Source organism: Argopecten irradians, chromosome 8 (genome assembly GCF_041381155.1).
Source record: "Argopecten irradians isolate NY chromosome 8, Ai_NY, whole genome shotgun sequence".
Classification (NCBI taxonomy): Eukaryota; Metazoa; Mollusca; class Bivalvia; order Pectinida; family Pectinidae; genus Argopecten; species Argopecten irradians.
The window spans coordinates 27,463,025-27,482,189 of record NC_091141.1 but is presented as its reverse complement, the minus strand read 5'-3'; the positions used below and the strand labels follow the sequence as shown (position 1 = coordinate 27,482,189).

At 35.6% G+C, this 19,165-nt stretch overlaps 1 protein-coding gene across 12 annotated transcripts in view; it reads left to right on the top strand.

Moving 5' to 3' along the window:
• The window catches only part of LOC138330023 (hemicentin-1-like), a 76,187-nt gene extending 73,630 nt beyond the window's left edge, over positions 1 to 2,557 (top strand). For all 12 annotated transcript variants that reach the window (XM_069277368.1, XM_069277370.1, XM_069277369.1 and 9 more), the window contains one exon: positions 838 to 2,557. In XM_069277368.1, coding sequence (XP_069133469.1) covers positions 838 to 949 — 112 coding nt within the window. In that variant the 3' untranslated portion in view covers positions 950 to 2,557. The remainder of the gene's footprint in view (positions 1 to 837) is intronic.
• Positions 2,558 to 19,165: the final 16,608 nt, after the last annotated feature.

The following is a 19,165-nucleotide window of genomic DNA, read 5'->3' as shown; positions in this document are numbered from 1 at the left end:
ATCTGTATAGTAATATAGAGTATAATATGGTATATATTTATATAGTAATATAGGTATAATATGTATATATCTATATAGTAATAAATAATGTAATATGATATATATATTGTATAGTAAATAGAGTATAATATGGTAAATATCTATATAGTAATATATAGTGTAATACTATATATATCTGTATAGTAAATAGAGTATAATATGGTATATATCTATGTAGTAATATATAGTGTAATACGATATATATCTGTATAGTAAATAGAGTATACGATCATATCTGTATAGTAATATAGAGTATAATATGGTATATATCTATATAGTAATAAATAATGTAATATGATATATATTTGTATAGTAAATAGAGTATAATATGGTATATATCTATAGTAATATATAGTGTAATACGATATATATCTGTATAGTAAATAGAGCATACGATACATATCTGTATAGTAATATAGAGTATAATATGGTATATATCTATAGTAATATATAGTGTAATACGATATATATCTGTATAGTAATATAGAGTATAATATTGTATATATTTATATAGTAATATAGAGAATAATATGATATATATCTGTATAATAGTTGCATAGAGCAATGTCTATAGTCACATTAACAGACTTCCATACAAACATTCAAATATTGCCATCAAATTAACAAAAAAGGCTGTAGCTATTTCAACATAATGAATTGCTGTGAAGCTGTGAAGCATCCAAATGTTATATGATGTCACGCTGACCTTGCTTGGTCATTGTGACCTATATTTTTTATTATGATGTGAGTCATGATTTGCGTTATTGTTTGTTTCTATCAATGCCCTTTCCTTTTCAGCACTATGGACGATGGTTTCTACCGAACTCCCTCTGCACAGTACCAGTACACCCCACAGCTGGCGTATTACGAGACTGAGAACTCTAGTTTAAGGTCAAAGCGTGAAATCTAAGCAGCATGTACCCCCGAAATTCATCTTCTCATCACACTCATCCTATAATTTTCGATTTACATGGTTGTGATAAATGAATGAAGAGAGGAAAGTCTGCAAATGAGATTACGATTTATAAAAAATATTTAGATTTCTAATTCAAATTAACAGAAATTCTTGACAATGAGGAATGAGTGCATTGATATTTCACAATGACAATTGTGTAGGAATTTTCGATATTCTACTGCTCTGCGTGCTAATAACTGCGGCTTTAGAAGTAGTTTTCGTGTCTGTTAAAATATATTGATACAGATTCAATAGAATTATCTCATTTTGAGGTTAAAAAGAGATTCCGTAGCATTGTCAAATATAGACAAATTATTGTGATCTGTGTATAGTGCTAATTGGTTGTGTTGAAAGCCTTTATAGAAACTCAGCTATTTTCGTTAAGTTTAATATCCTAACATGAGCTTGAAACAAACTACTGATTTTTTAAACGAATATTTCTCCATGAAATTAGTGCATAATATACAAGTACATGCATTGTGTTCATAATAACAATCGTTTTGAACAAAATGGACACTACCACAGCAAGTGCTCAAAAATGCTAATAGACTCTAATCAAAGGAAAATTTGTTGAATCTTTTTTGTTTGTAAATAAATCAAAAATATTTTGTTGACTGATATTTTTAGAAGTGTATACTTAGTAGAAAACGGAATGACATAGAGAGGATTCGTGTTCCTAGGTGAATATGGCGATAACAAGCTCAGGGATATACTGGATATAATTGTAGTGTTTCCTTGGGTTAGACAATCATTTTTTCTGTACATATACTTTATATAGATATGACATATGTTTACACATTATATATATATATTTACATATTCTATTTTTCTAGTGTTTAAATCTTCCATTTAACTTGCATAATGAGTAGAGAATTTAGCGTATTTTACAGCATTTATATACATTTGCGAGATTTTTTTTTCTATTATCATATACATCTGTTAAAACAGCTATGGAAATTTTGAGTAGCCAGTAGAAAACTGGATAGCATTGCAGAGGAAAGGAGTGATTATTCATTAAATATCAAATTAATATCATTTTTTTTCAGTGCCAATATCCGTTATTCCATTGCATTTGGATGTACGAATAATGTCTTAAGAGTTAGTGATTTTTTTCATTGCATTAAACCGTGGTAAAATTTTGCAATAAAAGCATGATTTAAATATGAATGATAATTTAATGTATTGCATTGCATTAATATACAACAAAACATTCCTTTAAAATGTGATAAATATTCCATAAATATCCATATCATACATTCCACTATTACATTCCTGTGTGTTAAGATCACAAAGATGTTTGATGTCAGTCATTCCAGTCACTGTATGATGAATAATGAGGATATATTTTTGTATTTCATTGTATAAATTCAGAGGATTAGTTTGAACAGATCATGATGGTTAGATCTGCGAGAATGTTTGGCAGCGAAGAAATGTTTTTGTAAAGAATGCTGTAAATTTTGTTGATAATCTTACTTGCATATTATATATTTTTCATGTCATTCTGTGAACATTTGCTCACAAATGATACGTAATAGATAGATTAATAAATTTGATATACATGTACACAGTTTTAAGTTTTATTTATGTGTTAAAATTTTACTCACGTTTGGCAATCATTTCCACTGAAGTAACTATACAGGAAATACGTTTGTGGTTTGTCCCCGAACATTGAAAAAAAAATGGAACATTCAAGAGTAACATGTAAAGCTGATTGTCAATTTGTCAATAAGGTTATGACAACAAATAAACATGTCATTATGTTCTGTAGTAAAATGTCGATTCTTGTTTGACCTATACAATGCAAATTGCAGCGGCAAATTATATCACACAATATGGCTTATATTGAGGCATTAACTACCAAAATGCGCGTACCAGTATTAACGACTAATATGCACTCTGATCATGGTAAGAAAATGACTTGTTCTAGGAACACATGACAAGTAAGCTGTTTTAGGAGCATATATAAAGTTCAATCGCTGTGTTTTACTTTTAGATCACAAATTATCTTTTTGTCTTTTTACTATGCTTAGATTATTTAATAGCATTGACTAAGTGCGGATGCGTAACTTGTAATGCCTTTTTATGTCATATATGTGTGATATATACTATTCACTTCTTATTTCAATGTCAAAATAAACATCCAACATTTATGCTTTCATAAAGGAAAATCAAACCTAGTGGTAGGAGAACGTGTTATAGGTGCTTTTAAAACATGGCTATGATGTCATCTTTTGTTGTCCCCAGTACTTTATTTAGACTATTGTTCAAGTACTTGTTCTGTCTGTAGATTAGTAGACCTTTCACTGTACATTAGTTTACCTGTAGCTGTAAATTAGTTTCAACTAATCTACAGTTTCAGGTAAACTAATGTACAATGAAAGGTAGAGAGTGACACTACATGCAGCATTGTAAAATTGGACAGATAAATAACAAGTAGATGTAATCATATTCAACATAAATGTAACAGAAACTTAAATAATACATATTATTACATATTTTCTGTTTTATATATTGATTCATGGACATCGACATAAATCCAATCACATCAACCAAAACGCATAAAATTACTCCTTGTGTTGAAAATCAAGACTCTTTAGTATTTCGACAGCACAGGCATTCCTACAATGATGGTTTAATTTTAGATAGAAATGTGTACTTTCTTTCTTTGAAAATTGAATGAATTGAATTGCTTTCGGTATATTTCCCAATAATTCCACTGTTAATTGTCTCATTTCTTGAATACATACACGTAACACTTAAATCCACGTTTTCCAAATTGAATAATTTCGGTATAATTCCTTATCCAAGAATCACACAAAGCCTACTGAACAAATTTGAAATTTTAAGCTTTCTTTCATGACTTTGCCGTTTTCACTGAATTCCAATGTAGTTTCCTTTAGAATCCACTAATGGTCTGCCTCTGACATAAAGAGCAGTTGAATTAACATATCACAAAATAAACGCTCTTATTGGAAATTTGATAAACATTTTAGATAGTTTGACTTCGTAAAGATCTGATCTGCACTGTTTGCCATGTTGCCTCTTGTACTGCTCCACTCAGAATGAAGAGAACTCAAACTCATAAAAAAATCTCTGGTAATTACATTGACATGGAATTTCATGAAAAATTCATGCTATGCATGCACGACCAGAGTAGACATAGTACATCAGTTACTGTGCTGACATGTTCAGTGTCAAAGGTGGTTGAAGGCATTACCTGTAGCTGTAGATTAGTTACACAATAGCCATAGTTAGCACTGTACATCAGAGTCCCATGTTTTAAGTAAGAGAAACACCTCAAGCTGTAGATTAGTCAAGATAATGAACAATGCTCGGCCCTTCGTTAGTGTGGCCTAAACGCAGACTTTTACATTTGTTGCAGTATAAATGTAATCGCCAAGTCCTGGACCATTCCTCCAGTTTCTTCAATTCCGATTCTAAATTACTCCTTCTGGTCCAATGTTATGAAGAATTTCAGTCATCGTTTCATCATTGCAGTTTGTAGTCTTACGGCTTACAAATACAAGACGTATACAGCATAAAGTAATTCATGAAAATGCTATCATAATTAGCTAAACTATTACTCTGATTCAACAAAACAACATACAATAACAAGTTTACTGAACATGTACCTTGACTCCCTGAGTCTGTAATCTAGGCCTGCACTGGTGGTGGTACATATGTACCGGTACAGCTGATGAGGCACTGGGAGCCTGATCCAAAATGAGTTGTCCCGTGATGGCTTGTGAAACTTCCGCTGAACTCAATATCATATATATGGATTGAAGTACGGGAGGCTGAAGTTGGTTCCGAGTTCCGAGTTCCGAGTTCCGTTTAAGCTAAACGGAACTCGGAACCAGTTCCGAGTTCCGTTTAAGTAAAACGGAACTCGGAACCAGTTCCGAGTTCCGTTTAAGGAAATTTTCCATCTATTTAGATAAAATCATTCTATATGCCTAAGACATATGAGAAATGTTGCCAGTTGTCTTTTTTCATGGGTTACTAGTGATGGATCTACTTTAATTCAGTTTTTGATCAACTCCTATCTCCCAGTTCCGTTTAAGTAAAACGGAACTCGGAACCAGTTCCGAGTTCCGTTTAAGGAAATTTTCTATCATTTTAGATAAAATCATTCAATATGCCTAAGACATATGAGAAATGTTGCCTGTTGTCATTTTTCATGGGTTACTAGTGGCTAATCCACTTTAATTTAGTTTTCGATCGACTTCCATTTCCCAGTTCCGTTTAAGTAAAACGGAACTCGGAATCAGTTCCGAGTTCCGTTTAAGGAAATTTTCTATCATTTTGAATAAAATCATTCTATATGCCTAACACATATGAGAAATGTTGCCAGTTGTCTTTTTTCATGGGTTACTAGTGATGGATCTACTTTAATTCAGTTTTTGATCAACTCCTATCTCCCAGTTCCGTTTAAGTAAAACGGAACTCGGAACCAGTTCCGAGTTCCGTTTAAGGAAATTTTCTATCATTTTAGATAAAATCATTCAATATGCCTAAGACATATGAGAAATGTTGCCAGTTGTCTTTTTTCATGGGTTACTAGTGATGAATCCACTTTAATTCAGTTTTCGATCAACTCCCATTTCCGAGTTCCGTTTAAGTAAAACGGAACTCGGAACCATTCCGAGTTCCGTTTAAGGAAATTTTCCATCTATTTAGATGAAATCATTCTATATGCCTAAGACATATGAGAAATGTTGCCAGTTGTCTTTTTTCATGGGTTACTAGTTAAGGATGAATTTTCTATCATTTTAGATAAAATCATTCAATATGCCTAAGACATATGAGAAATGTTGCCAGTTGTCTTTTTTCATGGGTTACTAGTGATGAATCCACTTTAATTCAGTTTTTTAATCAACTCCCATTTCCGAGTTCCGTTTAAGTAAAACGGAAAGGAACAGTTTCCGAGTTCCGTTTAAGGAAATTTTCCATCTATTTAGATAAAATCATTCTATATGCCTAAGACATAGAAAATGTTGCCAGTTGTCTTTTTTCATGGGTTACTAGTGATGAATCCACTTTAATTCAGTTTTCATCAACTCCATTTCCGAGTTCCGTTTAAGTAAAACGGAACTCGGAACCAAGTTCCGAGTTCCGTTTAAGGAAATTTTCCATCTTTTAGATAAAATCATTCTATATGCCTCTGAGAAAATGTTGCCAGTTGTCATTTTTCATGGGTTACTAGTGTGGATCCACTTTAATTTGTTTTTGATCGACTTCCTATCTCCCAGTTCCGTTTAAGTAAAACGGAACTCGGAACCAGTTCCGAGTTCCGTTTAAGGAAATTTTCTATCATTTTGATAAAATCATTCAATATGTCCTAACACATATGAGAAATGTTGCCTGTTGTCATTTTTCATGGGTTACTAGTGATGGAATCCACTTTAATTTAGTTTTCGATCGACTCCCATTTCCCAGTTCCGTTTAAGTAAAACGGAACTCGGAACCAGTTCCGAGTTCCGTTTAAGGAAATTTTCTATCATTTTAGATAAAATCATTCTATATGCCTAACACATATGAGAAATGTTGCCAGTTGTCTTTTTTCATGGGTTACTAGTGATGGATCCACTTTAATTCAGTTTTCGATCAACTCCTATTTCCCAGTTCCGTTTAAGTAAAACGGAACTCGGAACCAGTTCCGAGTTCCGTTAAGGAAATTTTCTATCATTTTATCCCACGTGCTTAATTTATCAGAGAAGAAGTCTTTCATATGTACTACATTTGAGGTGTATCAATGTAAAACCAAATCTTCATGATATTTTCAGTAAAATATTAATATGCCATAAGACGTTTAGAATGTAAACACGCTATCTGTCCTAATTTTTGTAGCCTTGACAAAAATTTAATTAGATTTGTGAACCCCATTACCCTACCGTACCTTATCTCGTATTTGACGAGAGTAACATAGAGTGGTATCCCCTTTTAATAAAATCTTTATGTAGCCATAAGATGAAAATGACTGAGGAGGAAAGGGGATAAACTACTGTGGGACCCCATAAAGTAATTACATTGTGAAAATTGGTTTTTCACTGAAAAATCTCAATTTCAGTTTCAGCAATACGCTACCCACAAAATGTTTGCTTTAGTATACGAAAGCGTCTTTTTTCCGTAGTAGAGAGTCCGAAGCAAGTCAGCCTAGTCAAATGGCAAATTAACCCCCGAAGGAAAGGAATACAAAATGGATAAGACCTCCTTGTGAAAAGAGGTGCACCATTGTGTCTAGTGAAACCTGCTCGTATACAGTTAAAAACCACAAATGTATATAATGTCTACTGAGGAGGAGCAGTCAGAGACTGAGTCACCACAACCGCACCCAAGGAAATCCGCCCATCTGATTGGGGAGGACAGAGACAGTGAAGGTCAGTGAAAGCAGACTGACCACGTCAACCGGCAGATGAATGTCATGGAACAAGGACCCATCGAGGAGAAACGACATGATAAGTGAGAATGGTAATGGCAGAGGTATCTCTAGCCCAACGAAGGCGCGAAGAGCGAATAGGCAATGCATATATATCACTCCTCCCATGCGGCATCAGGCATGAGTAAGAAGGAACACAGTCTTAAACGTTACAAACATTATGGTGCCCCCATAACACGTGTTCTATGTTCCACTGTGGAGCTAACTACTGTACCATATGCCTGTCGAGACTGAACCCCCAAATCAAGGCAGACAAAGAAATGGAAGTTTCTACCTCTGGTCTACCATGAAAAGTACACTGGCAGTATCTGTGTATCTGTGCGATAGTCTGCAATACTACCAGGGACAGGATGGCGCTCACTAGTCAACAAGAATAAGGAAACTCGCAAGCAGCTGGGCAGAGGCCATGACCGGATCAATGTTTCTGAAGATACACCACTCACAGAAGATCTTTCATCGTGACTGGTAGACGGCAGAAGAGGAAGACCTAATTGATCGGGCGATGCGAGCTGACATATCCGAATAAAAGCCTGTCTGAGAGAGGACTCATGAAAAAACTTCCATGAGTGAAGGTAGAGGATCTCAGGACGTGAATGTAACGTCTCGGGCCTAGGCTTGCGCAGGAGAATGGTTCTGGGTGGAAAAACCAGAGAACATCCACCAGAAACGACAAGAGCTCCGGAAACCAGTGTTGTCTCGGACACAGTGGCGCTATCGGAAGGAGGGACAATGATGCTTTCGATATGTAGAACCCTGTCCACCAGGTTGAATGACGGGGATACATAAGCATGCATTGACGGGACTGCATAAGCATGCAATTCCTACCAATTCAGAGATAGTGCGTCCACAGCCCAAGCCATTTGGTTTGGCACTGAGAGACAAAGGTTGGCAACTGGTTATTCAGGAAAGTGGCAAAAAGGTTTATGTGAGGCATTTTCCAAGCATGACAAATGCCCTCGAAGATCGAAGGATTTAGCTGCCGTTCTGTTAGAACCGGCCAGTGGCGCCTGGAGAGATTATCCGCCAGATCATTCAACCTTCCTGGAAGATGCTTGTCTAAAATAGTCAACTGCATTTCTGACAGATGGGAAGAATACGGAAATACGGATAGCGAGGGCACAAAGGACGTGATATCGTATCCCCATTTCTCTCCAAATACGCGACATCTGTAGAGTTGTACGTAGTCATACAAACCCCCTTGTAATGCAGAATCTTCTGTTAAGCATGCAGAGCAAACAGAAAAGCCATCATCTCCAGCATGTCGTTTAGATGTTGTGCTCTGTCAAGGTAAGCCAACAACCTTCACATGAACGCATCCGTGAACATGGTCATGGGTTGGAGCTGGCCTACACAACGAAACCCCCTTGCCTTTCAGAGTACACCACCGAAAAATCCATGCGTTTGATATAACACAAAACACTGAAACCAACGAATATGGACGTTGGACCAGCCGAGATGAAAGTAAGAGGCATTTTCGAATTTCTCCAAAGGTGGAAGGACAATACCCTGAATTGTGTTGAAACGGTTTCTGAAGACAAAGTCCTGGAAGGGTACATCTCGGAGTCTTGAAGGAATGAAGTCGACTTTGATCAAACGTTTCAGGACCAGACGGGTGTTCCGCTCCATAGAATAGATGTGAACATGTCTTCCCCGTAGTGCAGAAATCCCGTAAAAACTAGCAGCTTCTGATGGGACGCTCCCAACTTCTTGTGGATAAGAAACATTCTTGAATAGAAGCCGGATGTATATTCTACCATAGGTACCTTCTCGACCGCACCCTTTTAAAGCGTGGTCCTTACTTCCTCCTGAATGGCAAGTGCTTTCTCTGGATCCCCCGATGGATGAAAGATGATATACCTTGACGCAAATGGTGGATCTCGTGTGTGATTTCCTTCTAATGACTTTGGGGAGAAGGCGAACAGCCGATCTGCTACAACAAGATGGTGACGAGGAAGATAGAGACCCTCCTAGGTGGGAAATTGTTTCCTAACCCGAAACTCATCTGCAGGAGAAGGAGCTGTATCTGAGTTCCTCCAGAAGAGACCTTTCGTATGGAACGATCAAGGAGGGGAAAATTAATCAGGAACTTTTCCACCTCTCCCTGTCCCCTTGAGGGATTTATATTCTTCTTACCTTCCTTCTGTTGCCCTTGAAGCAAGGCTTTGGACTTCGACCGCACAGTACACTTGGGAGCTGAAGATCTAGCCTTCTTCTTGGGTGGTGCGACCCCTGCGAGGTAATGGCCTTCAATGTCTGAATTTTCTTCAAAACAAGACAGAAAGGACCGAGTCCTCATTCAATCAGTCAGCGTGTCGCATGCGAATATCTTCGGTGTGGTTGATTTCCTCGAAAACGGCTACTGGCTGCATAAAGTATATCCCGATATGCTCTGATTCTAGGCCAGAGGTCATGCGGTTTGGCTAACCCATGCGTGCGAGATGAAGAAGAATTCGTCTTCAAAAGAGTTTAAATATGAATGACCTTGACTGTTATTCCTTGTTGGATAAGAAAACGTCAAAATTGTCCAATAAAATGATTCTATTTAAACATTTGATGTATCATAATAAACGAAACTCCGCTCATTGGCCAGTAAAAAGCACGTAAACTTAAAGCTGACAATGCAAGTAGAAAAAGCATGCATTTGAAACTAAATAAATATACATGTATATATATAATGAAAATATTTTTGTCGAAAATTGTTTTTGAGATATCCCCTAGGGATTGTATATAACGGTGCCGTATAATCCAAGAAAGTGGCAGCCATTTTTCTTTTGCTCTGCATTAGTAAACAATGTCACCACTGGCCACCCATTATAAAAAAGCACGGGACTTGACACACGTGCATCATTCTAAATCATTACCTGGTCTAAGATACACATGCCGTGATATTGCAAATAACAATGTCAAACTGAAGATAAAAATTGCACTCATAGAGATTTCAATGTAAGAAATGAAAATAAGAAAATAAATGTGTTGTCAGCTAGATCCCAAAATATGTAATTTATAAAAAACCTTCAATATATAACAAAATATTTACACTTACAATACGACAAGTAACCCTTGTGTCCTTGGTAGTTGTCGCCCGTTTGGGATACAGTACGTCACGTGTATACAAGAACTGGTTCCGAGTTCGATTTAAAATTTTAAACGGACAATTTGTGTTGGGAGATTTTGTCAAGATTGATACTAAGCAAATTTTATTCTCTAGCAAACACTGATTAAAGTAGACAATTAGAGGATTGGACATGTCACTAAAAAAAGTTTGTTTACAGTTCCAAAACTGGTCTTGTTCAGTATGACAACTGGAGGTGTTGATCCAGAATATTTTCACATAACCTTAGGCATAGATAGGGGCACCGATTGGATTTTCTACAATAGTTAAAACAGCAACTGGCGACATGAAAATTTCCTTAGAAACGGAAACTCGCAACATTTCTCATTGGGATGTCTTAGGCATATTTCAATGATTTCATCTAAACTAGATATGCCTAAACGGTAAAATTTCCTTAAACGGAACTCGGAACTGGTTCCGAGTTCCGTTTTACTTAAACGGAACTGGAAATGGGAGTTGATCGAAAATAAATTAAAGTGGATTCATCACTAGTAACCCATGAAAAAACAACTGAACAACAGGCAACCATTTCTCATATGTCTTAGGCATATAGAATGATTTTATCTAAATAGATAGAAAAATTTCCTTAAACGGAACTCGGAACTGGTTCCGAGTTCCGTTTTACTTAAACGGAACTGGGAGATAGGAGTTGATCGAAAACTGAATTAAAGTAGATTCATCACTAGTAACCCATGAAAAAAAGACAACTGGCAACATTTTCATATGTCTTAGGCATATAGAATGATTTTATCTAAAAAGATAGAAAATTTCCTTAAACGGAACTCGGAACTGGTTCCGAGTTCCGTTTTACTTAAACGGAACTGGGAAATGGGAGTTGATCGAAAACTGAATTAAAGTGGATTCATCACTAGTAACCCATGAAAAAAGACAACAGGCAACATTTCTCATATGTCTTAGGCATATAGAATGATTTTATCTAAATAGATGGAAAATTTCCTTAAACGGAACTCGGAACTGGTTCCGAGTTCCGTTTTACTTAAACGGAACTGGGAGATAGGAGTTGATCAAAAACTGAATTAAAGTAGATCCATCACTAGTAACCCATGAAAAAAGACAACTGGCAACATTTCTCATATGTCTTAGGCATATAGAATGATTTTATCTAAATAGATAGAAAATTTCCTTAAACGGAAATTCGGAACTGGTTCCGAGTTCCGTTTTACTTAAAACGGAACTGGGAAATGGGAGTTGATCGAAAACTGAATTAAAGTGGATTCATCACTAGTAACCCATGAAAAAAGACAACAGGCAACATTTCTCATATGTCATTAGATGGAAAATTTCCTTAAACGGAACCGGAAGGTTCCGATTCCGTTTTACTTAAACGGAACTTGGAATAGGAGTTGATCAAAACTGAATTAAAGTAGATCATCACTAGTAACCCATGAAAAAAGACAACTGGCAACATTTCTCATATGTCTTAGGCATATAGATGATTTTATCTAAAGATAGAAAATTCCTTAAACGGAACTCGGAACTGGTTCCGAGTTCCGTTTTACTTAAACGGAACTGGGAAATGGGAGTTGATCGAAAACTGAATTAAAGTGGATTCATCACTAGTAACCCATGAAAAAAGACAACAGGCAACATTTCTCATATGTCTTAGGCATATAGAATGATTTTATCTAAATAGATAGAAAATTTCCTTAAACGGAACTCGGAACTGGTTCCGAGTTCCGTTTTACTTAAACGGAACTGGGAGATAGGAGTTGATCAAAAACTGAATTAAAGTAGATCCATCACTAGTAACCCATGAAAAAAGACAACACTGGCAACATTTTCTCATATGTCTTAGGCATATAGAATGATTTTATCTAAATAGATAGAAAATTTCCTTAAACGGAACTCGGAACTGGTTCCGAGTTCCGTTTTACTTAAACGGAACTGGGAAATGGAGTTGATCGAAAACTGAATTAAAGTGGATTCATCACTAGTAACCCATGAAAAAAAAGACAACAGGCAACATTTCTCATATGTCTTAGGCATATAGAATGATTTTATCTAAATAGATGGAAAATTTCCTTAAACGGAACTCGGAACTGGTTCCGAGTTCCGTTTTACTTAAACGGAACTGGGAGATAGGAGTTGATCAAAAACTGAATTAAAGTAGATCCATCACTAGTAACCCATGAAAAAAGACAACTGGCAACATTTCTCATATGTCTTAGGCATATAGAATGATTTTATCTAAATAGATAGAAAATTTCCTTAAACGGAACTCGGAACTGGTTCCGAGTTCCGTTTTACTTAAACGGAACTGGGAAATGGGAGTTGATCGAAAACTGAATTAAAGTGGATTCATCACTAGTAACCCATGAAAAAAGACAACAGGCAACATTTCTCATATGTCTTAGGCATATAGAATGATTTTATCTAAAATAGATGGAAAATTTTCCTTAAACGGAACTCGGAACTGGTTCCGAGTTCCGTTTTACTTAAACGGAACTGGGAGATAGGAGTTGATCAAAAACTGAATTAAAGTAGATCCATCACTAGTAACCCATGAAAAAAGACAACTGGCAACATTTCTCATATGTCTTAGGCATATAGAATGATTTTATCTAAAATGATAGAAAATTTCCTTAAACGGAACTCGGAACTGGTTCCGAGTTCCGTTTTACTTAAACGGAACTGGGAAATGGGAGTTGATCGAAAACTGAATTAAAGTGGATTCATCACTAGTAACCCATGAAAAAAGACAACTGGCAACATTTCTCATATGTCTTAGGCATATAGAATGATTTTATCTAAATAGATGGAAAATTTCCTTAAACGGAACTCGGAACTGGTTCCGAGTTCCGTTTTACTTAAACGGAACTGGGAAATGGAGTTGATCGAAAACTGAATTAAAGTGGATTCATCACTAGTAACCCATGAAAAAAGACAACTGGCAACATTTCTCATATGTCTTAGGCATATAGAATGATTTTATCTAAAATGATAGAAAATTTCCTTAAACGGAACTCGGAACTGGTTCCGAGTTCCGTTTTACTTAAACGGAACTGGGAAATGGGAGTTGATCGAAAACTGAATTAAAGTGGATTCATCACTAGTAACCCATGAAAAAAGACAACTGGCAACATTTCTCATATGTCTTAGGCATATAGAATGATTTTATCTAAATGATAGAAAATTTCCTTAAACGGAACTCGGAACTGGTTCCGAGTTCCGTTTTCGACTAAACGGAACTCGGAATGGAGTTGATCGAAAACTGAATTAAGTGGATTCTCACTAGTAACCCATGAAAAAAGACAACGGCAACATTTCTCAATGTCCGAGATTTTATCTAAATGATAGAAAATTTCCTTAAACGGAACTCGGAACTGGTTCCGAGTTCCGTTTTACTTAAACGGAACTGGGAAATGTTGATCGAAAACTGAATTAAAGTGGATTCCATCACTAGTAACCCATGAAAAAAGACAACTGGCAACATTTCTCATATGTCTTAGGCATATAGAATGATTTTATCTAAATAGATAGAAAATTTCCTTAAACGGAACTCGGAACTGGTTCCGAGTTCCGTTTTACTTAAACTGGGAAATGGAGTCGGAAAACTAAATTAAGTGGTAACCCATGAAAAAGACAACAGCAACATTTTCATATGGGATATTAATGTTGATAGAAATTTCCTTAAAAAAACGAACTGGAAATGAATTGATCGAAAACTAAATTAAAGTGGATTCATCACTAGTAACCCATGAAAAAAGACAACAGGCAACATTTCTCATATGTCTTAGGCATATAGAATGATTTTATCTAAATAGATGGAAAATTTCCTTAAACGGAACTCGGAACTGGTTCCGAGTTCCGTTTTTACTTAAACGGAACTGGGAAATGGGAGTTGATCGAAAACTGAATTAAAGTGGATTCATCACTAGTAACCCATGAAAAAAAGACAACTGGCAACATTTCTCATATGTCTTAGGCATATGAATGATTTTATCTAAAATGATAGAAAATTTCCTTAAACGGAACTCGGAACTGGTTCCGAGTTCCGTTTTACTTAAACGGAACTGGGAAATAGGAGTTTGATCGAAAAACTAAATTAAAGTGGATTCATCACTAGTAACCCATGAAAAAAGACAACTGGCAACATTTCTCATATGTCTTAGGCATATAGAATGATTTTATCTAAATAGATAGAAAATTTCCTTAAACGGAACTCGGAACTGGTTCCGAGTTCCGTTTTACTTAAACGGAACTGGGAAATGGGAGTTGATCGAAAACTGAATTTAAGTGGATTCATCACTAGTAACCCATGAAAAAAGACAACTGGCAACATTTCTCATATGTCTTAGGCATATAGAATGATTTTATCTAAATAGATGGAAAATTTCCTTAAACGGAACTCGGAACTGGTTCCGAGTTCCGTTTTACTTAAACGGAACTGGGAAATGGAAGTCGATCGAAAACTAAATTAAAGTGGATTAGCCACTAGTAACCCATGAAAAATGACAACAGGCAACATTTCTCATATGTCTTAGGCATATAGAATGATTTTATCTAAAATGATAGAAAATTTCCTTAAACGGAACTCGGAACTGGTTCCGAGTTCCGTTTTACTTAAACGGAACTGGGAAATAGGAGTTGATCGAAAACTAAATTAAAGTGGATTCATCACTAGTAACCCATGAAAAAAGACAACAGGCAACATTTCTCATATGTCTTAGGCATATAGAATGATTTTATCTAAAATGATGGAAAATTTCCTTAAACGGAACTCGGAACTGGTTCCGAGTTCCGTTTTACTTAAACGGAACTGGGAAATGGGAGTTGATCGAAAACTGAATTAAAGTGGATTCATCACTAGTAACCAATGAAAAAAGACAACTGGCAACATTTCTCATATGTCTTAGGCATATAGAATGATTTTATCTAAAATGATAGAAAATTTCCTTAAACGGAACTCGGAACTGGTTCCGAGTTCCGTTTTACTTAAACGGAACTGGGAAATGGAAGTTGATCGAAAACTGAATTAAAGTGGATTCATCACTAGTAACCCATGAAAAAAGACAACAGGCAACATTTCTCATATGTCTTAGGCATATAGAATGATTTTATCTAAAATGATGGAAAATTTCCTTAAACGGAACTCGGAACTGGTTCCGAGTTCCGTTTTACTTAAACGGAACTGGGAGATAGGAGTTGATCAAAAACTGAATTAAAGTAGGTCCATCACTAGTAACCCATGAAAAAAGATAACTGGCAACATTTCTCATATGTCTTAGGCATATAGGATTTATCTAAATAGATGGAAAATTTCCTTAAACGGAACTCGGAACTGTCCGAGTTCCGTTTTACTTAAACGGAACTCGGAAATGGAGTTGATTGAAAACTGAAAAAGTGGATTCATCACTAGTAACCCATGAAAAAGACAACTGGCAACATTTCTCATATGTTTAGGCATATAGAATGATTATCTAAATAGATGGAAAATTTCCTTAAACGGAACTCGGAACTGGTTCCGAGTTCCGTTTTACTTAACGTTTAGGGTGATCAAAAACTGAATAAACGGAAAAAGATAACTGGGTATAAGAAAAATAGATAGAAATGGAACTCGTCGATCGAAAAACTCGAAAACTAAATTAAAGTGGATTTGCCACCACTAACCCATGAAAAATGACAACAGGCAACATTATTCATATGTCTTAGGCATATTGAATGATTTTATCTAAAATGATAGAAAATTTCCTTAAACGGAACTCGGAACTGGTTCCGAGTTCCGTTTTACTTAAACGGAAATAGATGTTATTTGAAAACGTATTTAAACTAGCTCTATCACAAATTATCCATGACAAAAACACAACAGAAAACATTTGTAATATGTTAAAATTACATAAATTGAATTTTTTTAAAATTTTGTTTAAAAAACAAAATCCTTAAACGGAACTCGGAACTGGTTCCGAGTTCCGTTTTACTTAAACGGAACTCGGAACTGGTTCCGAGTTCCGTTTAGCTTAAACGGAACTCGGAACTCGGAACTCGGAACCGGAACCAACTTCAGCCTCCCAATACCAGTTGGGTTGAATAAACGCCTGCCGACTCTTGCTTTTCAGATGGGTACGGCCAAGTAATTTCATGTTTTAAATTAGTAACGTTTTTCTAGTTGGTAATACTGAAGATGCTACACCGTTTATGGTATATTTTCCTTTTAAAACAGGAACAGACAAATTAGTATTTTTCTTTTTCAAGAAAAAAATCAACTGCACTATATCATATATATGGATTGAAGTACTACAGGTGTGCATCAACAAAAATTTCAAACATTTCAAGCTATTTTATATTATTTTCTGTTTTATTAGGTCACCTGAGACAAAGTCTCAAGTGACCTTTTCTAATCGCCTTTTGTCCGTCGTCGTGCGTCGTCCGTCGTGCGTCGTCCGTCGTCCGTCGTCCGTCGTGCGTCGTATGTCCGTAAACAATTTACATTTTCGACTTCTTCTCAAAAAATCGCTGAAGCAAATTCAATGAAATTTTGCACAAACCTTCTAAGGCATAAGGCCAATCAAAATTGTGAATTATATGGTCCCCAACCCCCTGGGGGCTGTGGGAGGGGCCAAAGGGGGTAAAATTGACTATAATTTCAAAAATCTTCTTCTCCACTCACAGATGTGATGAAATCAAATACTCTTCATAGATAGAAAGGTCTAAAGGTCCTTTACGAAAATTGTGAATTATATGGCCCTTGGGTCTCAGGTTTCCCCCTGGGGAGGGGGTTAAGTTTACTATAGTTTATATAGGGGAAAACACATTTTTGAGCATTATATGGTCATTTGTAAAAGGAAATGAGTCAAATGTTGTCAGAATTATCCCTATGAAAAGGCTATTGAATCCTATTAAAAAAATTTCCATGACTGACTCCCAGGGGCCTTAGGGTGGAGCCAAAAGGGGTCAAATAAGTTAAAACTTCAAAAATCTTCTTCTGAAATTCTGGAACTGGTAGAATCAAATACTCTTCATAGATGGAAAGGTTTTAAGGTCCTTTGCAAAAATTGTGAATTTCATGGCCCTGGGATCTCAGATTTTCCCTTGGGGAGGGGGTCAAATTTACAATAGTCTATATAGGAAAAACACATTTATGAATGTTATTTGCTTATTTTTCATAGGAAATTAGTCAAACTGGGTTAGAATTATTAGCCTGAGATAGCATTTTATCGTCATATCCATATTGGTCCTGGCCGACTCCCAATGGCCTTAGGGGCGGGGCCAAAAAGGGTCAAATAGGCTAAAATTTCAAAAATCTTCTTCTGAATTCACAGGTTTGATGGAACCAAATAATCTCCATAGATTAAAAAGTGAAATTTATAAAATCACTGACACTGACTGACTTCTAGTTTGGTTTTGTTGTTTAACGTTGGCAAAGCGAATTGGAATTTTAAGCATAAGGTTTGGTAACATAATACACTAACTATCAAATTGAAAATAAAAAATAAAAATTCTAATACGAAAGTTCAACTTTAAAGTTTATTTTAATTCGTAAATAATGTTTGTAGATTTGAACCAATGGTCAAGTGAAATTGAGATACAAAACTATATGATAAGTAGGGAAAGTAGTCAAATTTCGGACACCTTAATAGTAAAACCTTTGTATGCTTGAAACCTATCCACATACCCCCATAACTGACGTATGAGCAGAAAGAGAATTTTCTTTTCTTGCATTTATCACTTGAAACTTGACACAAATACTAAATTTGTTTTATACCAGGCCAAAGTAATCAGCAATGTATAGCTGTTCGAATTTCAGACAGGGGTGTTCATAATTCGGACATAGGGTGTTCAAATTTCGTTTAATAATGTTTGTAGATTTGAACCAATGGTCAAGTGAAATTGAGATACAAAACTATATGATAAGTAATTATTATACATGTTGTCATTTAGATGGTTGTCCAGCATAATTTCAAATTCTATTGTTGTTTCTGCGTTCACGATCGAATCTGGCAAACCGTTCCAGATATCAACTACTCTAAAAGTAAACGAGTTTTTCCTGTGTTCAAACAAGCTATATTTAAACTATCATTTATGTCGGCGATTTTAAACCCGCACCTTCACTCAAATTTTGTTTTGAAAAACACGTTAATACATTGTAATAGGAAACTTTGAAGTGATTTATGATAAATAGCAAAAAAAATCTTATCGGTCAATCTTTTCTATAAAGATGAGTCAACTATTCGCCGTATCCTTGCTGCTTGACGTTTTGTTGCATTTAGATTATGTAACACAAACAAAATATGTCATTTGCTTATCACAAGAGGTGTTAAATATTCTCTTTTCATTTTTGATTTAATCAAAAGGACTTTGCACTTGTAACAGCACCACTTTTCCGACCCTTTTTCATGAATTGGTTGATAACGTTCCTAAGACAAGTAACCCTCAAACATTCTCCAGTTATTTTTGCCTTAGAAATAAACCACTTTAAGATTATAATTAAGGTTATAATTCGTTCTTACTTTCGCAAATAATCCCAGGTGTCCGTCTCATATGTAGGATGTCTTGTTTCTGGTGACCATTTTCGTACTTTTGTTCTTCTTTTGGTCTTTATGGTTTTGATCTTTGTGACAACGTTCGTTTTATATTGGTAACCCATCGTCTGATCCATACA